Source organism: Watersipora subatra, chromosome 3, assembly GCF_963576615.1.
Source record: "Watersipora subatra chromosome 3, tzWatSuba1.1, whole genome shotgun sequence".
Lineage (NCBI taxonomy): Eukaryota > Metazoa > Bryozoa > Gymnolaemata > Cheilostomatida > Watersiporidae > Watersipora > Watersipora subatra.
The window spans coordinates 58,469,298-58,486,458 of NC_088710.1; the positions used below are offsets into that span (position 1 = coordinate 58,469,298).

The window sequence follows — 17,161 nt, forward strand, 5'->3', positions numbered from 1 at the left end:
ACTGTATGGCTAAGATAGAAAAAAAGCTAAAAATGATTGTATTTATTATCTAAAACTGAGATAAAACATGAGATTTAAAGATGATAATGCTATGAGAAAAATTGGATTTTCTAAGCGACCAATAAAATGCACAAAAATTTGAGTGACTTCTCGTCTTTAGCAGGTAGGCAGTAGATGGTGCGGTGTACATATCTAGCAGTAAGTAGGAGCACCTGACTCCAGGATAAAAGTAGGTAGTAAGCAAGTACCATCTAACAAAAAGTGAAACTAACCTCGTGAAACCAAACTACTAAGTGATATTAACTGTCCTCTGTATGGATGTGACTAGTACTTTGGCTGCCTTGGCAATATCATATGCGCATTGCATGATGGATTGCGTTTTAGCCTTGGAGTCAATATGTCCATTTACATCAGAGCGTTTAGCCTCTTGACACAATTGCATAGCACCAGACTTGAGCTTGGACAACGCTGCTTGTATAGAGCTGTCCTCTAATTTCTACAGTGAAATATGGCACATATTACATTTGTATAACCTGAAGTAAATCTCGTCCACAGCTTGAAATGTGGCAAATGATCTGCTTAAAATGACAAACTTAACAAGATTTGATAAATTGGTACTATTATAATATGATCTGTACAACTCTCGTGATGCTACACTGGCTGCATAGAGATGGAATGAGGGCTGGCAAATCCAAGGTGGTTGAACATGCCAATAAATACCGTAACTAAAGACAGCCAGGGGCATGATTCGGTTTAGCAATGTCTAGAAGAAAGAGGAGATAAGCACTGATAATTTCACAAAATACAATGTCGAAATAGTTTATAGCAGTTTATAATAGTAGTTTAGAAAGAAACATTGAGCTATAGAAATACTAGCAAACTGCTCCATATACCAAGAATGGCATCAGCAAAATATACAAGTCAAGCTGTTTTTACATTATAAATAGTAATTATCAAATACATAGTATAAAACGTTACCACAGGAAATAAGTCTATCATCGTGTCAACAGCTTGAGTAATTCGGTCAGAGCAGGGAATATAGCTACAAAACAGAGAAATAGTTTACAAATGCAGCCAGAAAACAAGGTCACAACGCAGGGGACCAATCATAGCTAAGACAATGTATAGCTAAGCAACTCAGCACAGCTTGCTGATAACTGGCACACACATGAGCTAGTGATAGCAATTTTATAATTTCAACCAGGAACTAGACTATAGTGTGGTTCCTACCATTCAAGTTTATTTTCTCTGGCAGATACCAGGAGCTCTTGAATTTTTTTGGTAATATTTTCTGTATTTGCTGTGATTGACTCTTGGGAGGGAAAGTCTTTTCCAAAACCCGCAGCACTACAATACATAAAGCTAATAAGAATCAACCCCCAGATCAAATGATTACACCTGAGAATAATGTCAGGATTGTTCCATGACATCAGCTACACCGAATCTCCAAATACGTAGTCATACAAACTTTCAGCAACAACAAGCACCAATACTCCCAAAAATGTGACCTATATTAAGCAGAGATGCTGCTTTCTATAGCAATATAGACTCTGTTCCCTGTAGCAGCAAGGGTTCTGCTGACTGTAACAATGCAATACTCACTCTTGGTCGTTATCATATAAGCTGTCATTGTCAGCATTAGGAGAGTCTGTCAGGGGGTCTCCTCCCTTACAAGGCTGCAAAAGCAAAAAAATCTTTACATTGCAGAGAATACTAGACTGTATCTACAGGACAAACAGTATTTACATGTAGGAATTACTAAACTACCTACATATGTACCATATAAACCTCAAAGTTTGTCGTCTGTCATCTGTCTGCTCAAGTATTTGTCTGTCCAGTTATAGCTATTAAAATCTTGAAATGAAACGCTCACTTCATGCTGGATTTGAACTCGCGGGAATCGCAAGTTTCTAACCACGCATTTAACAACTGAGCTATCAACAACTTTAGCTTTAACAACTAGCAATCCTTAGAATTCTATCTCTCTTATCATTACTTATTGATTATCATTGTAGTTAGTACAAACTACACAGCGATCCGCGTCAACAGACAGTACTTATTACAAACCACACAGTGATCCAAGATGGTCAAGACAAAAATAGTCAAAGAAAACAAGATAGTACCCAGTGAATGAGTCAATTCCTAGAATATAGCATATGATCTTGCAAAGGAAAACACCCAACGTGAATAGGTGAGACTCGTTACCTGCAGAGGCTTGGAAGCAAGCCTATTGAGGCTGCCAGAGAGAGTTGAATGAAGGCTGCCACTTACTTCCGGGGGTATAGCAGTCTGAAATGTTAGAAACATGCAAGGGTGAGGAGGTGCAAGAGAGCAGCAAGAACTAGTGCTGAGGTAACAAACACAGACACCACAATTTTGATTAAAAGAAATTGAAAAGAGTGAGGTGAGAGGGTAGGCACACGGTGTCGGAAATGCCACAGCTTGTACAGGGATTATAAAACACAATATCCAGCTGCCTGCTAGCGATCAAGTCGATTGCCATGGTTTAGCATGAAAATGAAATAAACTTACCATCCTAGACTTTGATGTCTCCACCATAGAATGTGGTCGGTTCCTGCCAGTGCTGCCTGCGGCACCAAATCGAAGGGGTATAAGAGTCTTTGTGCTGCCATTAGTAAGAGAAGAGGAAGCAGGCTGTCGCAATGTTGAATGCTTCGACCTTTCCTCAGAGCTAGATTTGCTAATTGAAGACGACTTTAGGGCTGCATTTTCTTGGGAGAGCTGAGATATCTACATGTAGTACACAAGAGTTAATATAAAATGGCAGATCTCTTCTTTACAGTGCAAACACATACCTACTACACGTAAGCTGAAGAATAAACCTCTAATATTGGTGGTTGATACTTCAATTTATACGACATACCTATGACGTGAATGGCTTAGAAGAGTTTGGACATAACTTAAGTAGAGGTTAAGGTGAGCGCAGACAATGCTGCGGTGAGAACATCTGAAGATTACCAAATAACAAAGTGGCGCGCAAAGTCAGAGCAGACCAAAAGCCCAAAAAACATGCTATGTGTAAAAGGTACTGGCATTACACTAAATGGCCAGTAGTAATTCAATTGCACACTATTCATTTATCCTAATGAGACAAACACCTCAATGGAAGTAGCAAAAGTAGCACATCGAGGAATAGCAAACTAGAGTCTAGATAAGCAATAAGCAAACACCTACACATAGGAGCAATAGGCAAGCAACACTACAGAACAGAAACGGGCAAGCAACACTACAAAAGAGCAATGGGTAAGCAATACTACAAAAGAGCACCCGGCAAGTAACACTAGAATAGAGCAACGGGGCAGCAACTCTACAGAAGAGAAACAGACAAGCAACACTACAGAAGGGAAACAGACAAGCAACACTAGAATAGAGCAACGGGGCAGCAACACTACAGAAGAGCAACGGGTAAGCAACACTACAAAAGAGCAACGGGTAAGCAACACTACAAAAGAGCAACGGGTAAGCAACACTACAAAAGAGCAACGGGCAAGTAACACTAGAATAGAGCAATGGGGCAGCAACTCTACAGAAGAGAAACAGACAAGCAACACTACAGAAGAGCAACGGGCAAGTAACACTAGAATAGAGCAACAAGCAAGTAACACTAAAATAGAGCAACGGGGCAGCAACTCTACAAAAGAGAAACAGACAAGCAACACTACAGAAGAGCAACAGGCAAGCAACACTAGAATAGAGCAACGGGGCAGCAACACTACAGAAGAGCAACGGGTAAGCAACACTACAAAAGAGCAACGGGTAAGCAACACTACAAAAGAGCAACGGGTAAGCAACACTACAAAAGAGCAACGGGCAAGTAACACTAGAATAGAGCAATGGGGCAGCAACACTACAAAAGAGCAACGGGTAAGCAACACTACAAAAGAGCAACGGGTAAGTAACACTACAAAAGAGCAACGGGCAAGTAACACTAGAATAGAGCAACGGGGCAGCAACACTACATAAGAGAAACAGACAAGCAACACTAAAGAAGAGCAACGGGTAAGCAACACTACAAAAGAGCAACGGGCAAGTAACACTAAAATAGAGCAATGGGTTAGCAACTCTACAAAAAAGAAACAGACAAGCAGCTTGATAACTATAGAACTTCACTATTATTTTACAAATGTGATTTTTGTACTTTCAACAGTGGTCTTTCCAATTATAAAAATGATAGATAAACAAGCATATAGAAACTAGGCGGGCACGTACACCCAACGGAGTGATAGCGGCAAGCGAAAAGAATCAGAGTGACTATCAGATGAGAACTGATGTACCGTTGTCTTCAGATGAGCAACTTCCCGTTGCAATTGTTGGTTAATAGAAACCAATTCAGAGATTTTATTTTGTGAAGAGGCGAGAGACATCCGGAGTTCTACTTCATCCGAATAGTTATTGTGGACAGCCTCTTCTTGCAAAGGAGACTTTTCCAACCTTGGGCTCTCAGATCCATCTCCGACCTGCTAATAAATATACAAGAGCTGGACCACAATCTACTCAGCCCTTTAACAAACTCTTCTAGATCGCACGGTCTCTGCAATCTTTACTCTACCTCAGCATATAGTCATAACTATTGCAACAATGTACAGTCCAAGCTTCATGCATAGAGATAGTTCATTCTGATATGCGTGTCATGTCGCATGTTGAAATGTCGTATTTGCGTGCAAATTATATCGTAAAACTACATTGAATTCGTACCCAAAAGAAGTTAATAAATACTTCAGGCAATTACATATATTATTGAAACAAAATCACAATGGGAAACTACGTAAAAAATAAATGTACCATAAATTATGTGTAGAAACCTAGATGAGTAAAATTATAATCAATGGAGAGATGTTTTGATTCACTTCAGCTTTACCCTGGAAACAGGCGAATTGGGTTTTAGCCTTGATGATACAAATGGATGGTGTTTAGGTAACATTGGTGATAAAGGTACGGAGCTAGCCTACTTCTGCTATGCGGCCTTTGATATGATGTTTAGAACTCAACTGATTATACATTCTTTGTATTTGACGTTTCCAGTTTAACTTTAATAATCCTGACCAGAATCATTTCGTTTTCATTTGTTTCACGCTTTCCTTCTGATCATTTTCACGTTTGTTTTCCTGATACTACCAGACAACTTTGTGGAGTTTTAAAAGAGTTGATATAAAGATGTTTGCTAAGGCTTTTGCTGTGATTTCTTGTTTTAATCATTAACTTTTTTATTTAAAAAGATGATTGTGTGTTTAATCTTTTTACTAAAAATCTTCTTGAGATCTATGATTTTATAATTATAAAAGAAAAATATTAAAAGCTATTATGATTCCTGTATGGCATAATTTGGAGAAGATTTCGGTTTCAAATAACATCATAGCCAATAAAATATTTAAAAAAGACCATCTAATAATATTCGAGTGTTGTATAACCAAACAATCACTGGCTTTCCGAGCTTCGAATGGATCCTAAGTTTCTTCCACTCCTAATCATGGGAACGGTAAAATTTGAACGAATTCGACGCAACTTTGCTTTACAGAATTTGTGCAAAGGCATTCACAATGAGACTACTAATCGACGTCACAGAAACACTCACTGCACATGGATTCGAATCGATAATAACAAGTTAAGCTCTCCCCAGTGGAGGTAAAAAAATTCAATGCAATTTATAAAACTAATACGGTGGTATATTCTAACTACTATCGCCAATGATACTTTGCTTACACAACAATGATGAGATAATTACCGTTTTATTGATTTTATTACCTTATTCATTAACTGAACCTACCGATTGTACAGATTACCACTGCACTGGTTCCGACCTCTCCCTGGGCTTAATTTTTCTAGCATAGAAAAAGTTTTTTTATTAAGAGCGATGGTCGTTCATGCGACCTTTGAAGTAATAATTGCATAGCAAATAGTAAATTATGTTGCTGTTTTGTAATATAGAAGGATATTAATATTATTATTAATAAAGAAAGAATAAATAATAAAGAAATAATAATTATTATTTCTTATTATAATAAGAAAATTCTGATCAGGTATAATGGCTGAGTTAGTGCAACAAGCGTATGAAGCGTGAATTAAAAAGTGACCGAGACCCGAAAGCTAGTCTACTTTAAGAAGTTCTGTTTTGAGGAGTACATCGCTAGTCTTGGTAAAATCATTAGATTGCAACTTTGAATCGTTGAAACGGTAGGTTACGAATTGTCGGTAGAGGTAAACTCTGAATCCATTCGAAGCATGGAAACCCAGCGATTGTGAAGGAGAATCGAAGGAAAATATGAAAAGATTTTATGATTCCTGTAAGGCTTAATTTGGAGAACAATTTGGTTTGAAACAAAATCATAGCCAATAAAATATTAAAAAAACACCGTCTAATATTATTCGAGTGTCATATTACCAAACCATGTTAAGGAGAATCGCATGCATATTTACTGATTTACAAAACTGCAGTATAGAAAAACTTTGCGCATTGTATGCTGAGATAACCAGTTGCTCAAGTTTTGCATCATATGTCAAAAGATTCTCAAGTTGAACTGATCAAAAGCTGACGATTGACTGTAAAACAATAACTTCTCTCCTTTTACATAGCAATAAGCACAATACCAAATCTATCAGCTGTGGATTAGGAATGAAGGCTGATTATCATCCTACATCATGTGATGCATCTTGTGAGGCATAATGTGATACATCATGTGATGCATCTTGTTAGGCATAATGTGACACATCATGTGATGCATCACTGCCACTTCCACCTCACACCTTTCCTTCCCACACCACACTTCTGCCTATTTCAACAGTCAGCACCCTGCCACTGACCTGATGCTCTCCTGGGTGCTCCACTATGGTCGCCTCCTTTATACTTGCTCGATCGCCTACACTGCTGTAGTCCTCATCTGATGCCACCGAGTCGTAAGCGGGTTCATCATCTGAGAAGCTTGAAGTTTTTATTTGACGGGGATGCCCCTTCAGACCATCGACAATTGGCTTAGCTACAAAATCAAGTACTTCATACGCGACCTTATACTGATATGTATGCGCTTGTTACTCGATGCCTTTCTCTCTAACAATATCAAATTAATAACTATGAAGTTAACACCATTTGCAATCTATGTAACTCCTTATACTGTAGATTTATTCCTAAATACATTGAGTAGACAACTCTCTGTGAAGGAGCGACTTGCAGTAAATAGACATTTCTATGAATCAGGAATTTCTGTTAACAGTTAGTTTTTTAAAATCACCAACTTTGAAAAATAGAGTGAACTAACTCTATATCTAACTACCTCCCATAATACTTGTATTCATGTTACTAACATCAAAGACTGCAAGGGTAGTATTTATCCTACATCTACACTATGGCAGCAGCTAGCTATATCAAACTTACAGGGTTCCAGCGCTGGAGGGTTGAGAACACCCTGCTGACGCCTCTTTGCATCACTCAGAATGTCTATTACAAGTGTTGCAAATTCTCGTGCATTAAACCTTGCCAACTTTTGGCGCCCCTGGTTGCGCGTAGATGAGAAGTCAGGATTAACTGGTAGAAATGGCACCGCCTGACGATCACTGACTGCTGGGTTTTTAGTAGCTATCCATACTAAATCATAAAACACTTGTGCTAGGAGGTCAAAGAAACGAGAGCCGGCATGTGACTTCCTAACGCCAAAGGTATCTGGTTAAACAATAGCTCATTGATTGAAATAATGCAAAGGGTGCAAGTATGAAGTGCATACAATATTGCGAGTCAGTAAACGCCATAATTTAATGTTGAATGGATGAACAAAAGCGAATAGTATGATAATCTATCTAAAGCTAGTTTTTATTGCGGTGTCAGTAAAACCAAAGAGCAAAAATATGAAACTAAAAAGAGGAACTTTAAATAAATGTATGAAATATCATTCAAGTTACAAAAACACAAGCGCTAGTCAATCTTGCTTGGCAACGCATACAGAGTAGATGGTAAATCAACACACAGGACCGAGTTAGCGTATATAGCGATCTACCAGCTGGAATCAAGCTAGACTAGTTATGCTTTACCGCTAAGGTATACTCACTAGCGTCGTTTTCTCTCCGGTCTACCTCATCATACACATCCATGGCAAGTTCCTCAAACAAGTTGTGTGGTAACTAATAGAATAAAATAAATAATTCAGAGGTCTCAGAAAGATAACAAGGGATTCAATTGTGTCATTGTGTTTGGTTAATAACAACCACTAAAGAAACAAGATACATTGGAAACTCTACTTAGAAAAGTAATTCGTTCCGGTAGCCGTTTTTAAGTAGAAACCGGTTGTACAATGTAAATGTTCTGATCCGTTTCAAGCCTCCACAATCGGATATAACATTTGTATAAATTATAAATACCTACATGTAACGGTTAAAACTTGGAACAAATCTGTTAAAATTATATTACTACATATTAAATGGAAAAAGTACACAGCGAAAAAAGAAAGAATAGTAGAATAACAAAGAATGACTATGAACAGCATGTTTGTTTACCTATGACATTGGCCGTTTGGACAAGAGTAAGAAACGACCATGGGAAGATGGAGGTCAGAAAAGGTGGGTGTTGTATTGCTGTCTTGGTTTTGTTTTGCTCAGAATATATGTTTTTAAAAGTGTAAGTAGAAATATTTATTTATATCGGCACGAACTGAACAACTGTCATCATACAGACAACACGGAACTGGGATTGCTAGGAACAAAAGTTGTCCTACCAGACGGCCATGTATGTGATATATGATAACTCCAAATTATACAACAAATGAAAAAAACACATTGTTTACTGACTTTCGCTAGCAAAAGAAACTGAGGCGCGTTCTACGTCGTACCCATGAGAAGCAAATGGTCCAAGGCTCGAAACTAACAAATGGTTCATATAACAAAAGGCTTTTTAAAAGGCCAAGATATCTTTCACAAGTCTAAGCAAAATTTCGTGAGTCAAAGACGTTTCGTGAGTTGAAAATTTCGCGTGTCCAGTCTTTTGTGAGTAAAGGTTCCACTGTACCAAGACCTTTTAATTACCAGATCCTTTCATCAAACAAAAACACTACAGACAATAATATAGACACTGCAGCACAATAAATCTAGCAAGTGATTATGTGAAAACTATCTACCGCTTGGAGCTTTTTACGAGCAGCCTTTGCAAGCTCTGTAACATCGACGCTATCAGCCATCTCTGGAATAATATAGTGATGCCCATTTCTGTGCTCCGGTTTCCGAGAGCAGAGGTAATAAGCGAGGGTGTCAGTGAGCTCGTACTGGCACTCTATGAGTCGCTGAGCGATGTCGGCATGCTGTTCCCTGCATAACATATGATTCACGTCGTCGTAAAATGCCTCACAAGCACTTTATGAAGCTAGACACAAAATCACACAAGCTACACAAAAGTCATGCGTCACTTCCTTGTCCTACCAGCGACAATCTTCCCTAAGGCTACGCAAAGTGCTCTTCACCTTCCATTTTCTATGCTATTACCAGAGCTATGTGCCCCATTTACACTAATAACAAAGGAAAAACGAATTCTGCCTGAATTCCAATGTACAGCTCATCCTGTGAAATGAATCAAGCACTGTCTCTACTGAATGTAGTGAATGTATTGCCCTCCCACTAGTCCTATGGTACAAATGACAAATGAACAAATCCGATCATAAAATTTCATTACTTTTGAAGGGCTCTTCAAGCTTCTCTTTTTCATATGAATGGCACTTGAGAGCCATACTCAGTGTGAACGCCTTGTATAGTTTACGTCTAGCCTGCTGTAAGCAAGACTAACCTACGCCTATGAATGATTGAATAGACACGTCGCAACCGAGCGGTTCTACAGAGATGATAGTCATAGGTTTTACGTCAGCGTACGTACCCAGCATAGTCAGCAGGTGTCTTGCCTAGGTTATCCACAGCACCAGGATCAGCACCATAGACTACCAGTAGCTCTACCTGTAAACTCTGTCCTGATTGGGCGGCTACATGCAAGGCTCGATTCCCTCGATCCTGCACAAAAGCATGTCTCGTAGACGTCATGCTCTAGTTTTTAAATATTATCACTGAACTACAGCAATAAAAAAAGAGTGGGATGACTAAACAAAGTCATATGAATACCTGGTGAAGGTAGTTGGGATCAGCCCCTTGAGAGAGGAGTCGTAAACTTGTTTCCAAATTGTTTGTCCTCACACTAGAGTGAAGTTGCTACAAAATCGTAACCGCTGTTAAAAATATAGCAAACCATAAGATCCAATATGTTTAGCTTTATTTCTAAATATCATAACTGATCTGTTACAAACTGCTCTATTAGATGTAGAGTTCAAGATTAAAATTATGAAACAAAAAAAAGCGATTTCCAGCGCAAGATGCCTAAAAGCAAGTGCTTTCATATGCTTAGTTTTTAACTCTTTATAAAATTGGCAGAGTTACTAAAAATCATCAGCACAAGTGCTGATTGTGAATTCACCCGAGAATGTCGCTCTAAACAATGATTTACAATTCCATAATACGGTAAAATCCAGCCCCCAACACTAAAAACCTTATATGAGAACTAGCAAGCGCAAGCATAGCATATTCTACATCGCTGTGTACCGCAAGTAGAACAATACTGGTCCAGCATATTATGGTTTCTTATCTTAACAATCGAGAATAAAGAAGCCATGAAGACTGTCAGAGGAAAACATGGCTCATTGATCAAAAGATGCGGAGAGGTCAAGGCACCTGATTGTAAAGAGAACTATTAATGTCAGTGAAACTAGCCTCGTCACCATACCTTGCTGAGATCCGTAATTGTACCACTATCCTCGTCTTTGTATTTTTTGGTGAATGCTAGAAATTGATACTTGGCTCTGATAAAGTCTGCTTTGGTCGGGCTAAAGAGAAAACAGCGCAACTAGATTATGAAGCCGCTTATGGCTCGTAACAAGGAACAGTTTGCATGAAATCATTTGGGGAAATTCATGCAATGAACAACATGTTTTAACATATATGTTCTACTCATTCTTATAGTTGGAACTTTTACCAATTTTATGTACTTTTTGTGTAAACTTGAGACAGCTGCATTAGAGGCGATGTAATGTGTAGCACCACAAGTCTATGTAATGTGTAGCACCACAAGTCTATGTAAGTGTAGCACCACAAGTCTATGTGATGTGTAGCACCACAAGTCTTGAAGATTTACTGCTTTCAGATTCCTAAACGTAAGAGGTACAAATTCGAGGTGCTTATATGAGGTACAAATACGATATATTTATACGAGTTACACATTTGAAGCAGACATACGAGGTAAACATACAACGTACACATACGAGGTACAAATATGAAGTACCTATATAACCCTTGAATATGAGTAGCATGCATCTCGCATTTGTAGACAAATTATGTTAGTTATTGCTATGATTTCAGACATGATGATACGTAATAGCTCTTTCACAATGGTATGTATATGCCTCTGCAGAACAGCCTACAAAATGTGATTTAAAATCTTTACCAAAAGTTAATATTTCTAAGCAAAGACAATCGACTGCTATTCGTATAGCAGATACGTATGTTCAGGTAATGCTAATACAGTCAAACATGGATAACTCGAACTTCAAGGGACCGAGCAAAAGTGTTCGAATTATCAGAGCGTTCAAGTTATCAGAGCACTGTCGCAAGTCCATATATTTACTTATTTATTAGTAGATACATGTACATATACAAACTATAATATAAATCAAAAGCACAAATGGCTTGTTTCAAATTAAATGCTTCTAATGTAAAGTTTAAAACGTTTTCATGAAAAAGTATAGATATTTTTCTATCACTTGAGATTGGTTTGTTGTTTGAGGTGATGTTATTGCCAGGACATTTTTCAGATTGACATTGGCAAAACTTGATCGTTGTTGAAATGCTCAAAAGAAAAGACATTTTTTTCTTTTGGGGTTTTACCCACGATCAATTTTGCCGTTTTTTCTTGAAGTTTATGCAGATTACCTTACTTTACCTGGGATTCGTTAAGAGCAACACTCCAAGGCAGTTCAATTAGAAGTTTTATGAGGTTTTACGGTACATTCTATATCACTCACGCTTTTTTAATAGATACTTATTGAATGTACACACGTATTCTGTGTTTAGGTCAAACGATGAATAGTTTTTTTGTAGCTCAGACAACGTATACGTTTAATTACAAGAATTTTTAAGACGATTTAAACATTCAACATTCCGACGTTGATTCAACACGGAATCAACGTCGGAAAACTATTCATCACAGGCTAGCTGGGTTACGCCACGCACTCAAGGATTTTCGCCACGCACATACAAAACAAAAACAACATGCGATTTTTGTTTTGTATGTGCGTGGCGAAAATCCCTGCACGCGTGACCCGGCTAGCCCGTGCTATTCATCGTATCGCAGTATAAATCAAATTTCACCAAACTTTTAGAAAAGTCGTTGACAAAAATATTTTGCCGATGGTGGTAATAACGACGCTTATGAATTACGAAAAGATGAAGTTTACCTCTATGGCTTTGAATAAAGTGATTTTCTAAAGCGATAACAACCGTTTCGGTAGCCGTTGGGCAAAAAACAGTTCGAATTAACAGTGTTGAGTTCGAGTTATCTATAGCAATTTATCATTACGTGGGAACGGACCAAAGGAAATGTTCGAATTAACCATGTGTTCGAGCTATCCGTGGACGAGTTATCCATGTTTGACTGTATTTGGCAATTTGATTCTTTCACGAGTTGTTATAAAATTGATGGAGTATTTACTATTTGATGACTTATTGAAAATAGCGTGTGGAGAATAGCTGTTAGCTGATTGATACAGCTCCGCTAGTAGGGAATATGAGCCCTCAATAGTATCATACAGACATCAACTTGTAACAGAGTCTCTGCTTGCCCTGCAGCGCTTACACCAATGTACAATTGTGTAATGAATCCTTTAGCGATGTAAGAAAAAAGATAGAAAGGGAGTAAAAATTTGAAAAACAGTAAAGTGCAAATGGCACATGCAGAGCTGTTATGTAGCAAAGGACGATACAATAATAGCATGCAACTAGTGGTACTCACTGTAGGGGATCCCTATGGGAAGGTTTACGCCTACACGATTTATTGAGGCTCGGGTCAACCAATGAATACTCCCATATACCATTGGCTCCACTGCTTGCCAGTTGTCTCACATACTACAAGATGAACAAACAAGACATGTTCGCTGTCTAGTCATGCGTGATTACAAGCATCAAGGACATAACACGTAGATGAATAAGCTATCACAACAACAACAAAAACCATCATTCCACAAGTATTTCTGACTAATTTAACTTCTTTGATCAGCCTAGTTTCGAGAAAGCCATAGGAATTCAAATCAGTACTGAACTGCTTGATGCAATTGTCATCAACACTTTATATTATCGATCATAGAGCGATCATATTAGTGATCATAGAGCCACCCTTCAATCAAAATATTGCAATAATCGCATCTATATTCTTCAGAGAATGCTTTCAAATAAATTAGCTAAGTTTACAATAACATTGTGATTATTCATTTAAATTTTAACAATTTTTCTCAAGCTAACTAAAGCCAGGCAGTTAACCTGCCACTACATCCAACTGTTAATAAATTTAGTTAAATTATTTTGTATCAACAAAAGTTAAGACAGAAAAGGCATGCTTCTCAATAAGGAAAGTGTGCCAATTTTTGTGGCAGCTATAAGTGACAGAATAAAGAAAGCATACACTAGTAGAGAAAAGGCTATAGTGGAAGAAATTGCATGTGAAAACTAAAACACACGAAAATGAAGTAATCCATACAGCGAGTAGAGACGGTGCCCACGAGCCCTTCTTGAGCGATTTGATCTGGGAGATGTGTCTGCCGAGACTACGGTGCACGCTACAACACTCGTCACACACCAGGACTCCCCTGTTGACGGACGCCCATTTTGGGTCTATAAAACATGGGATACACAGAGCAATACGTCACACAAACGCCATTTGAATACACAACTACAATGTGTTATAATCTCGATCTTCAAATGCGAGAAAGAATATGCTGATGCCCGAGTGGATAGCATGCTTTGTTTACTCATTAGATGCGATGCATAGAGCATAAATTATAGCGTACATTTGATTGTACCCACACATACTATTGTATCCACACACTATTGTATCCACACATACTGTCATATCTGTATTGCCGGTATAAGATGATGTATGATTATTGCTGCCAGCAGCTGTCTGCTGCTACATCCAAAGAAAAGAACAGCATGATTTCCGTCAAACAAACTCATTCCTGATAAAGAATGCGTCACTATCACTAGCCTAAATAGATGAATAATAAAAGCGAAGAGCCCCTACAGCAGTATACAAGGTGCTACATATACCATAAGAAGAAGGCTGCAACAGTAGCACATGCAACTACGTGAGGGAATATCAATTTCAGCAGAATTGGTCGCAAGCATAACTAAACGAATAACAAAACTTTTGCAAGTGTCTGAGAAATCAATGGCTTTCCATCTATCAACTGTTCTCAGTGTTCTCAGTGAATGTAAACTAGAAAAGTACTAAAAGTCTGTACCTCCTAGGAGTAGGTGGATAATTCAAGTGTGCCGATTCTCAGGTAAGTTTATGAAAACAGCATATAATACAAGCAGCGTTTGGCCCGAGGATAATGAATCAACACCAAAGCTTTATCTTGTTCCTCGAGTAGTTTAGCATAACTTACACAGGGTTACATGGCCAAGTGTATCTATTGATTTATAGTAATAGCACGAGTAAAATAGACACTGTATCTTCTTAGAAATATCAACTACAACAGATTAAATTTGCAATACTAAATTAAGAACAGCTATCAAGTTTAGCAACTAGCAAGTAGGCAGGGTTGGTGACAAGTCTGTCTGTTTTATTAACAATAATGCAAATGCCTGCAAAAAGAAAATGATTATTTGTGAATAAAATTACATTTAAATGAAGTTTGATATCAATTTTCAGCATCTATGAGCTCACGTAGAATACATGAACGTAGACTGAAGTATTAAAATTCTACGACTTTTGAAGCTCGGCTTTACCAAAAACTTTCTCGACCAAATCAAATAAAAGATGAGACGATCCTTAGTGACGATAAATGAAAGCCTAACCACACTTGTCAAGACATTAAAAGAGATAAGCTAGAGATTGATAAAATGTTATAGATGGTATGAAAGTGATAATAGGCCTAAGTAAGTTCCAATATTCATTGATATTCAAGAAATTCTTAGCCATTAAATTTGCTGAAAAAAAGGGATACAGTCTATCTGATACGATATTACTCTATAACTTTAAAGAATATTGCTATTTTGATCGTTTGTGCAGAATGCCATGTAAAGATTAGGAAGACAAAATCAATATATACTGATGAGACATTGCATTCCAATGAAATATACGCAACATAAATATGCCTGTTTTAATCAACTAGTCTTCAGATACGCAGGTGATTTATTTGAAACAAATAAAATATTATGAATATATACACTGTATATAGATATACAAGGAGGAACAAAGCATCAAAGCCTATGCAGCCTCCATGGCCACTTCAGATAAGTTGCTAGCTGAATTTCAATCGGCTGCTCTGACAACGGAGCTTCGCCCTGATGATGAGGAAATTGACTGGCACATGAAACCTCTTCATGGTGCTTACCACCGACAAGTATCTAAGGTTGGCGATCTTCACCAGACATATATGTGGCTAAACAAAGGAAACCTAATGGCCAATACAGAGTGGCTACTCATGGCAGCCCAGGAACAAGTGCTCCCAACAAGGCAACTCCAAACAAAAATCTATCACACTAGAGACGATCCTAGATGCAGACTGTGCAAAGATGCGCCTGAGACCATCCAACACATCATCAGTAGATGCAAGCAGCTAGCAGGAAACGCATACACTGAGTGGCATAATCGTGTCGCAGGTGTTGTGTATAGAAGTCTATGTGATGAATATGGCCTTAATAAACCAAAACACTGGTGGGAAGCTCCTGGTAAGGTCAATGAAAATGACCGCGCTAAGATCCTCTGGGACTTCTACATCCGGACTGACAAGCATGTCCTAGCAAACCAACCAGATATAGTGGTGGTGGACAAGGAGAACAAGAGGGCTAATATACTAGATATAGCAGTACCCAATGACTACAATATAGCCAGCAAAGAAAAATAAAAGGTAGAGAAATATCTCCCTCTTGGAGAAAAGATTGAAAAATGCTGAGATGTAAGAACAACTGTTATTCCAGTAGTCATTGGGGCACTGGGCGTAATAATACCGGCGCATAAAATGTGGCTTGCCCAGATACCGACAGCAATCAACTCAGGTGAGTTGCAGAAAAGTGCGCTATTGGGAACAGCTAAGATCTTGAGGCGAGTGCTCAAACTCCTAGGTCTCTGGTAGAAGACCCGAGTTAGAGCAGAAACTACCACCCATATGCGTTAAACGGGGTGAGGAAACAATTTATATATATATATTTGTACGGCGTAATATGGTTATCTTAATGCTTTGCTGATAGAAATTACGGTGTAAAATAGATCCTAATGATTTTAAAACTATTGTGCTCTATAACAGTTAGTTAATTAAGATTAGCATTGCAAAAGTAGACCTCACATATCATTACAAAAACCTGCGCACTAGAACTAAGGTACTAGTCCTATTGCACCTGATATATCACTTTTGACCAATTCGTAAAGGATAAACATTATAATAGTTGGTATATGCAAACACATCAATATATATACAAATAGAGTAAATAGTGACTACATAAGCATATGTAACAAGGAGGAAGTGTGCAGCGAAACAAACATTAACTGCAATAACCGAAATTTATGAAACGTAAAGTGATTAAAAAGTATGCACAGTAGACAATCTGCTCCTGCATATAAACCTTATAACAACAGTTTGTTTAAAATAGTGATCGCACAACGTTAATAAAGTTACTAGAAGTACTACTCTATCCTACTGACCTGAGGCACCGCAGTCTGCACATATTTCGGACGCCGAACGAACAGGTCCCCGTGACATGTCCACAACCATCAACAAATATATAATCGATCACATCCAAAAACGCCTAAAGAGAAAAATCAGAAATTGTGCGATAATAAAAACTTATTAACTTCCTACTCTAAAGACTCGTTGCAACGCAAAACGACGTTCTCTTCATTAATTTGGCATAACAAAAA

At 38.0% G+C, this 17,161-nt stretch overlaps 1 protein-coding gene across 2 annotated transcripts; it reads right to left on the reverse strand.

Annotated features, from left to right (window-relative positions):
• Positions 1–35: 35 nt before the first annotated feature.
• LOC137389842 (ARF GTPase-activating protein GIT2-like) lies at positions 36–17,132 on the reverse strand. Of its 2 annotated transcripts, none has more exons than XM_068075976.1 (17): positions 16,946–17,132; positions 13,778–13,911; positions 13,037–13,149; positions 10,757–10,856; positions 10,102–10,188; positions 9,863–9,993; positions 9,117–9,303; positions 8,055–8,127; positions 7,388–7,597; positions 6,820–6,992; positions 4,296–4,478; positions 2,533–2,751; positions 2,206–2,289; positions 1,603–1,676; positions 1,231–1,347; positions 979–1,042; positions 36–496 (listed from the first exon to the last, which is right to left on the reverse strand). In XM_068075976.1, the coding sequence occupies exons 1-17, from the start codon at positions 17,013–17,015 to the stop codon at positions 290–292; spliced, it is 2,226 nt and encodes a 741-aa protein (XP_067932077.1). In that variant the 5' UTR covers positions 17,016–17,132; the 3' UTR covers positions 36–289. The 2 variants fall into 2 exon arrangements, with proteins under 2 accessions (XP_067932077.1, XP_067932076.1); XM_068075975.1 differs by having other exon boundaries at positions 4,296–4,481.
• Positions 17,133–17,161: the final 29 nt, after the last annotated feature.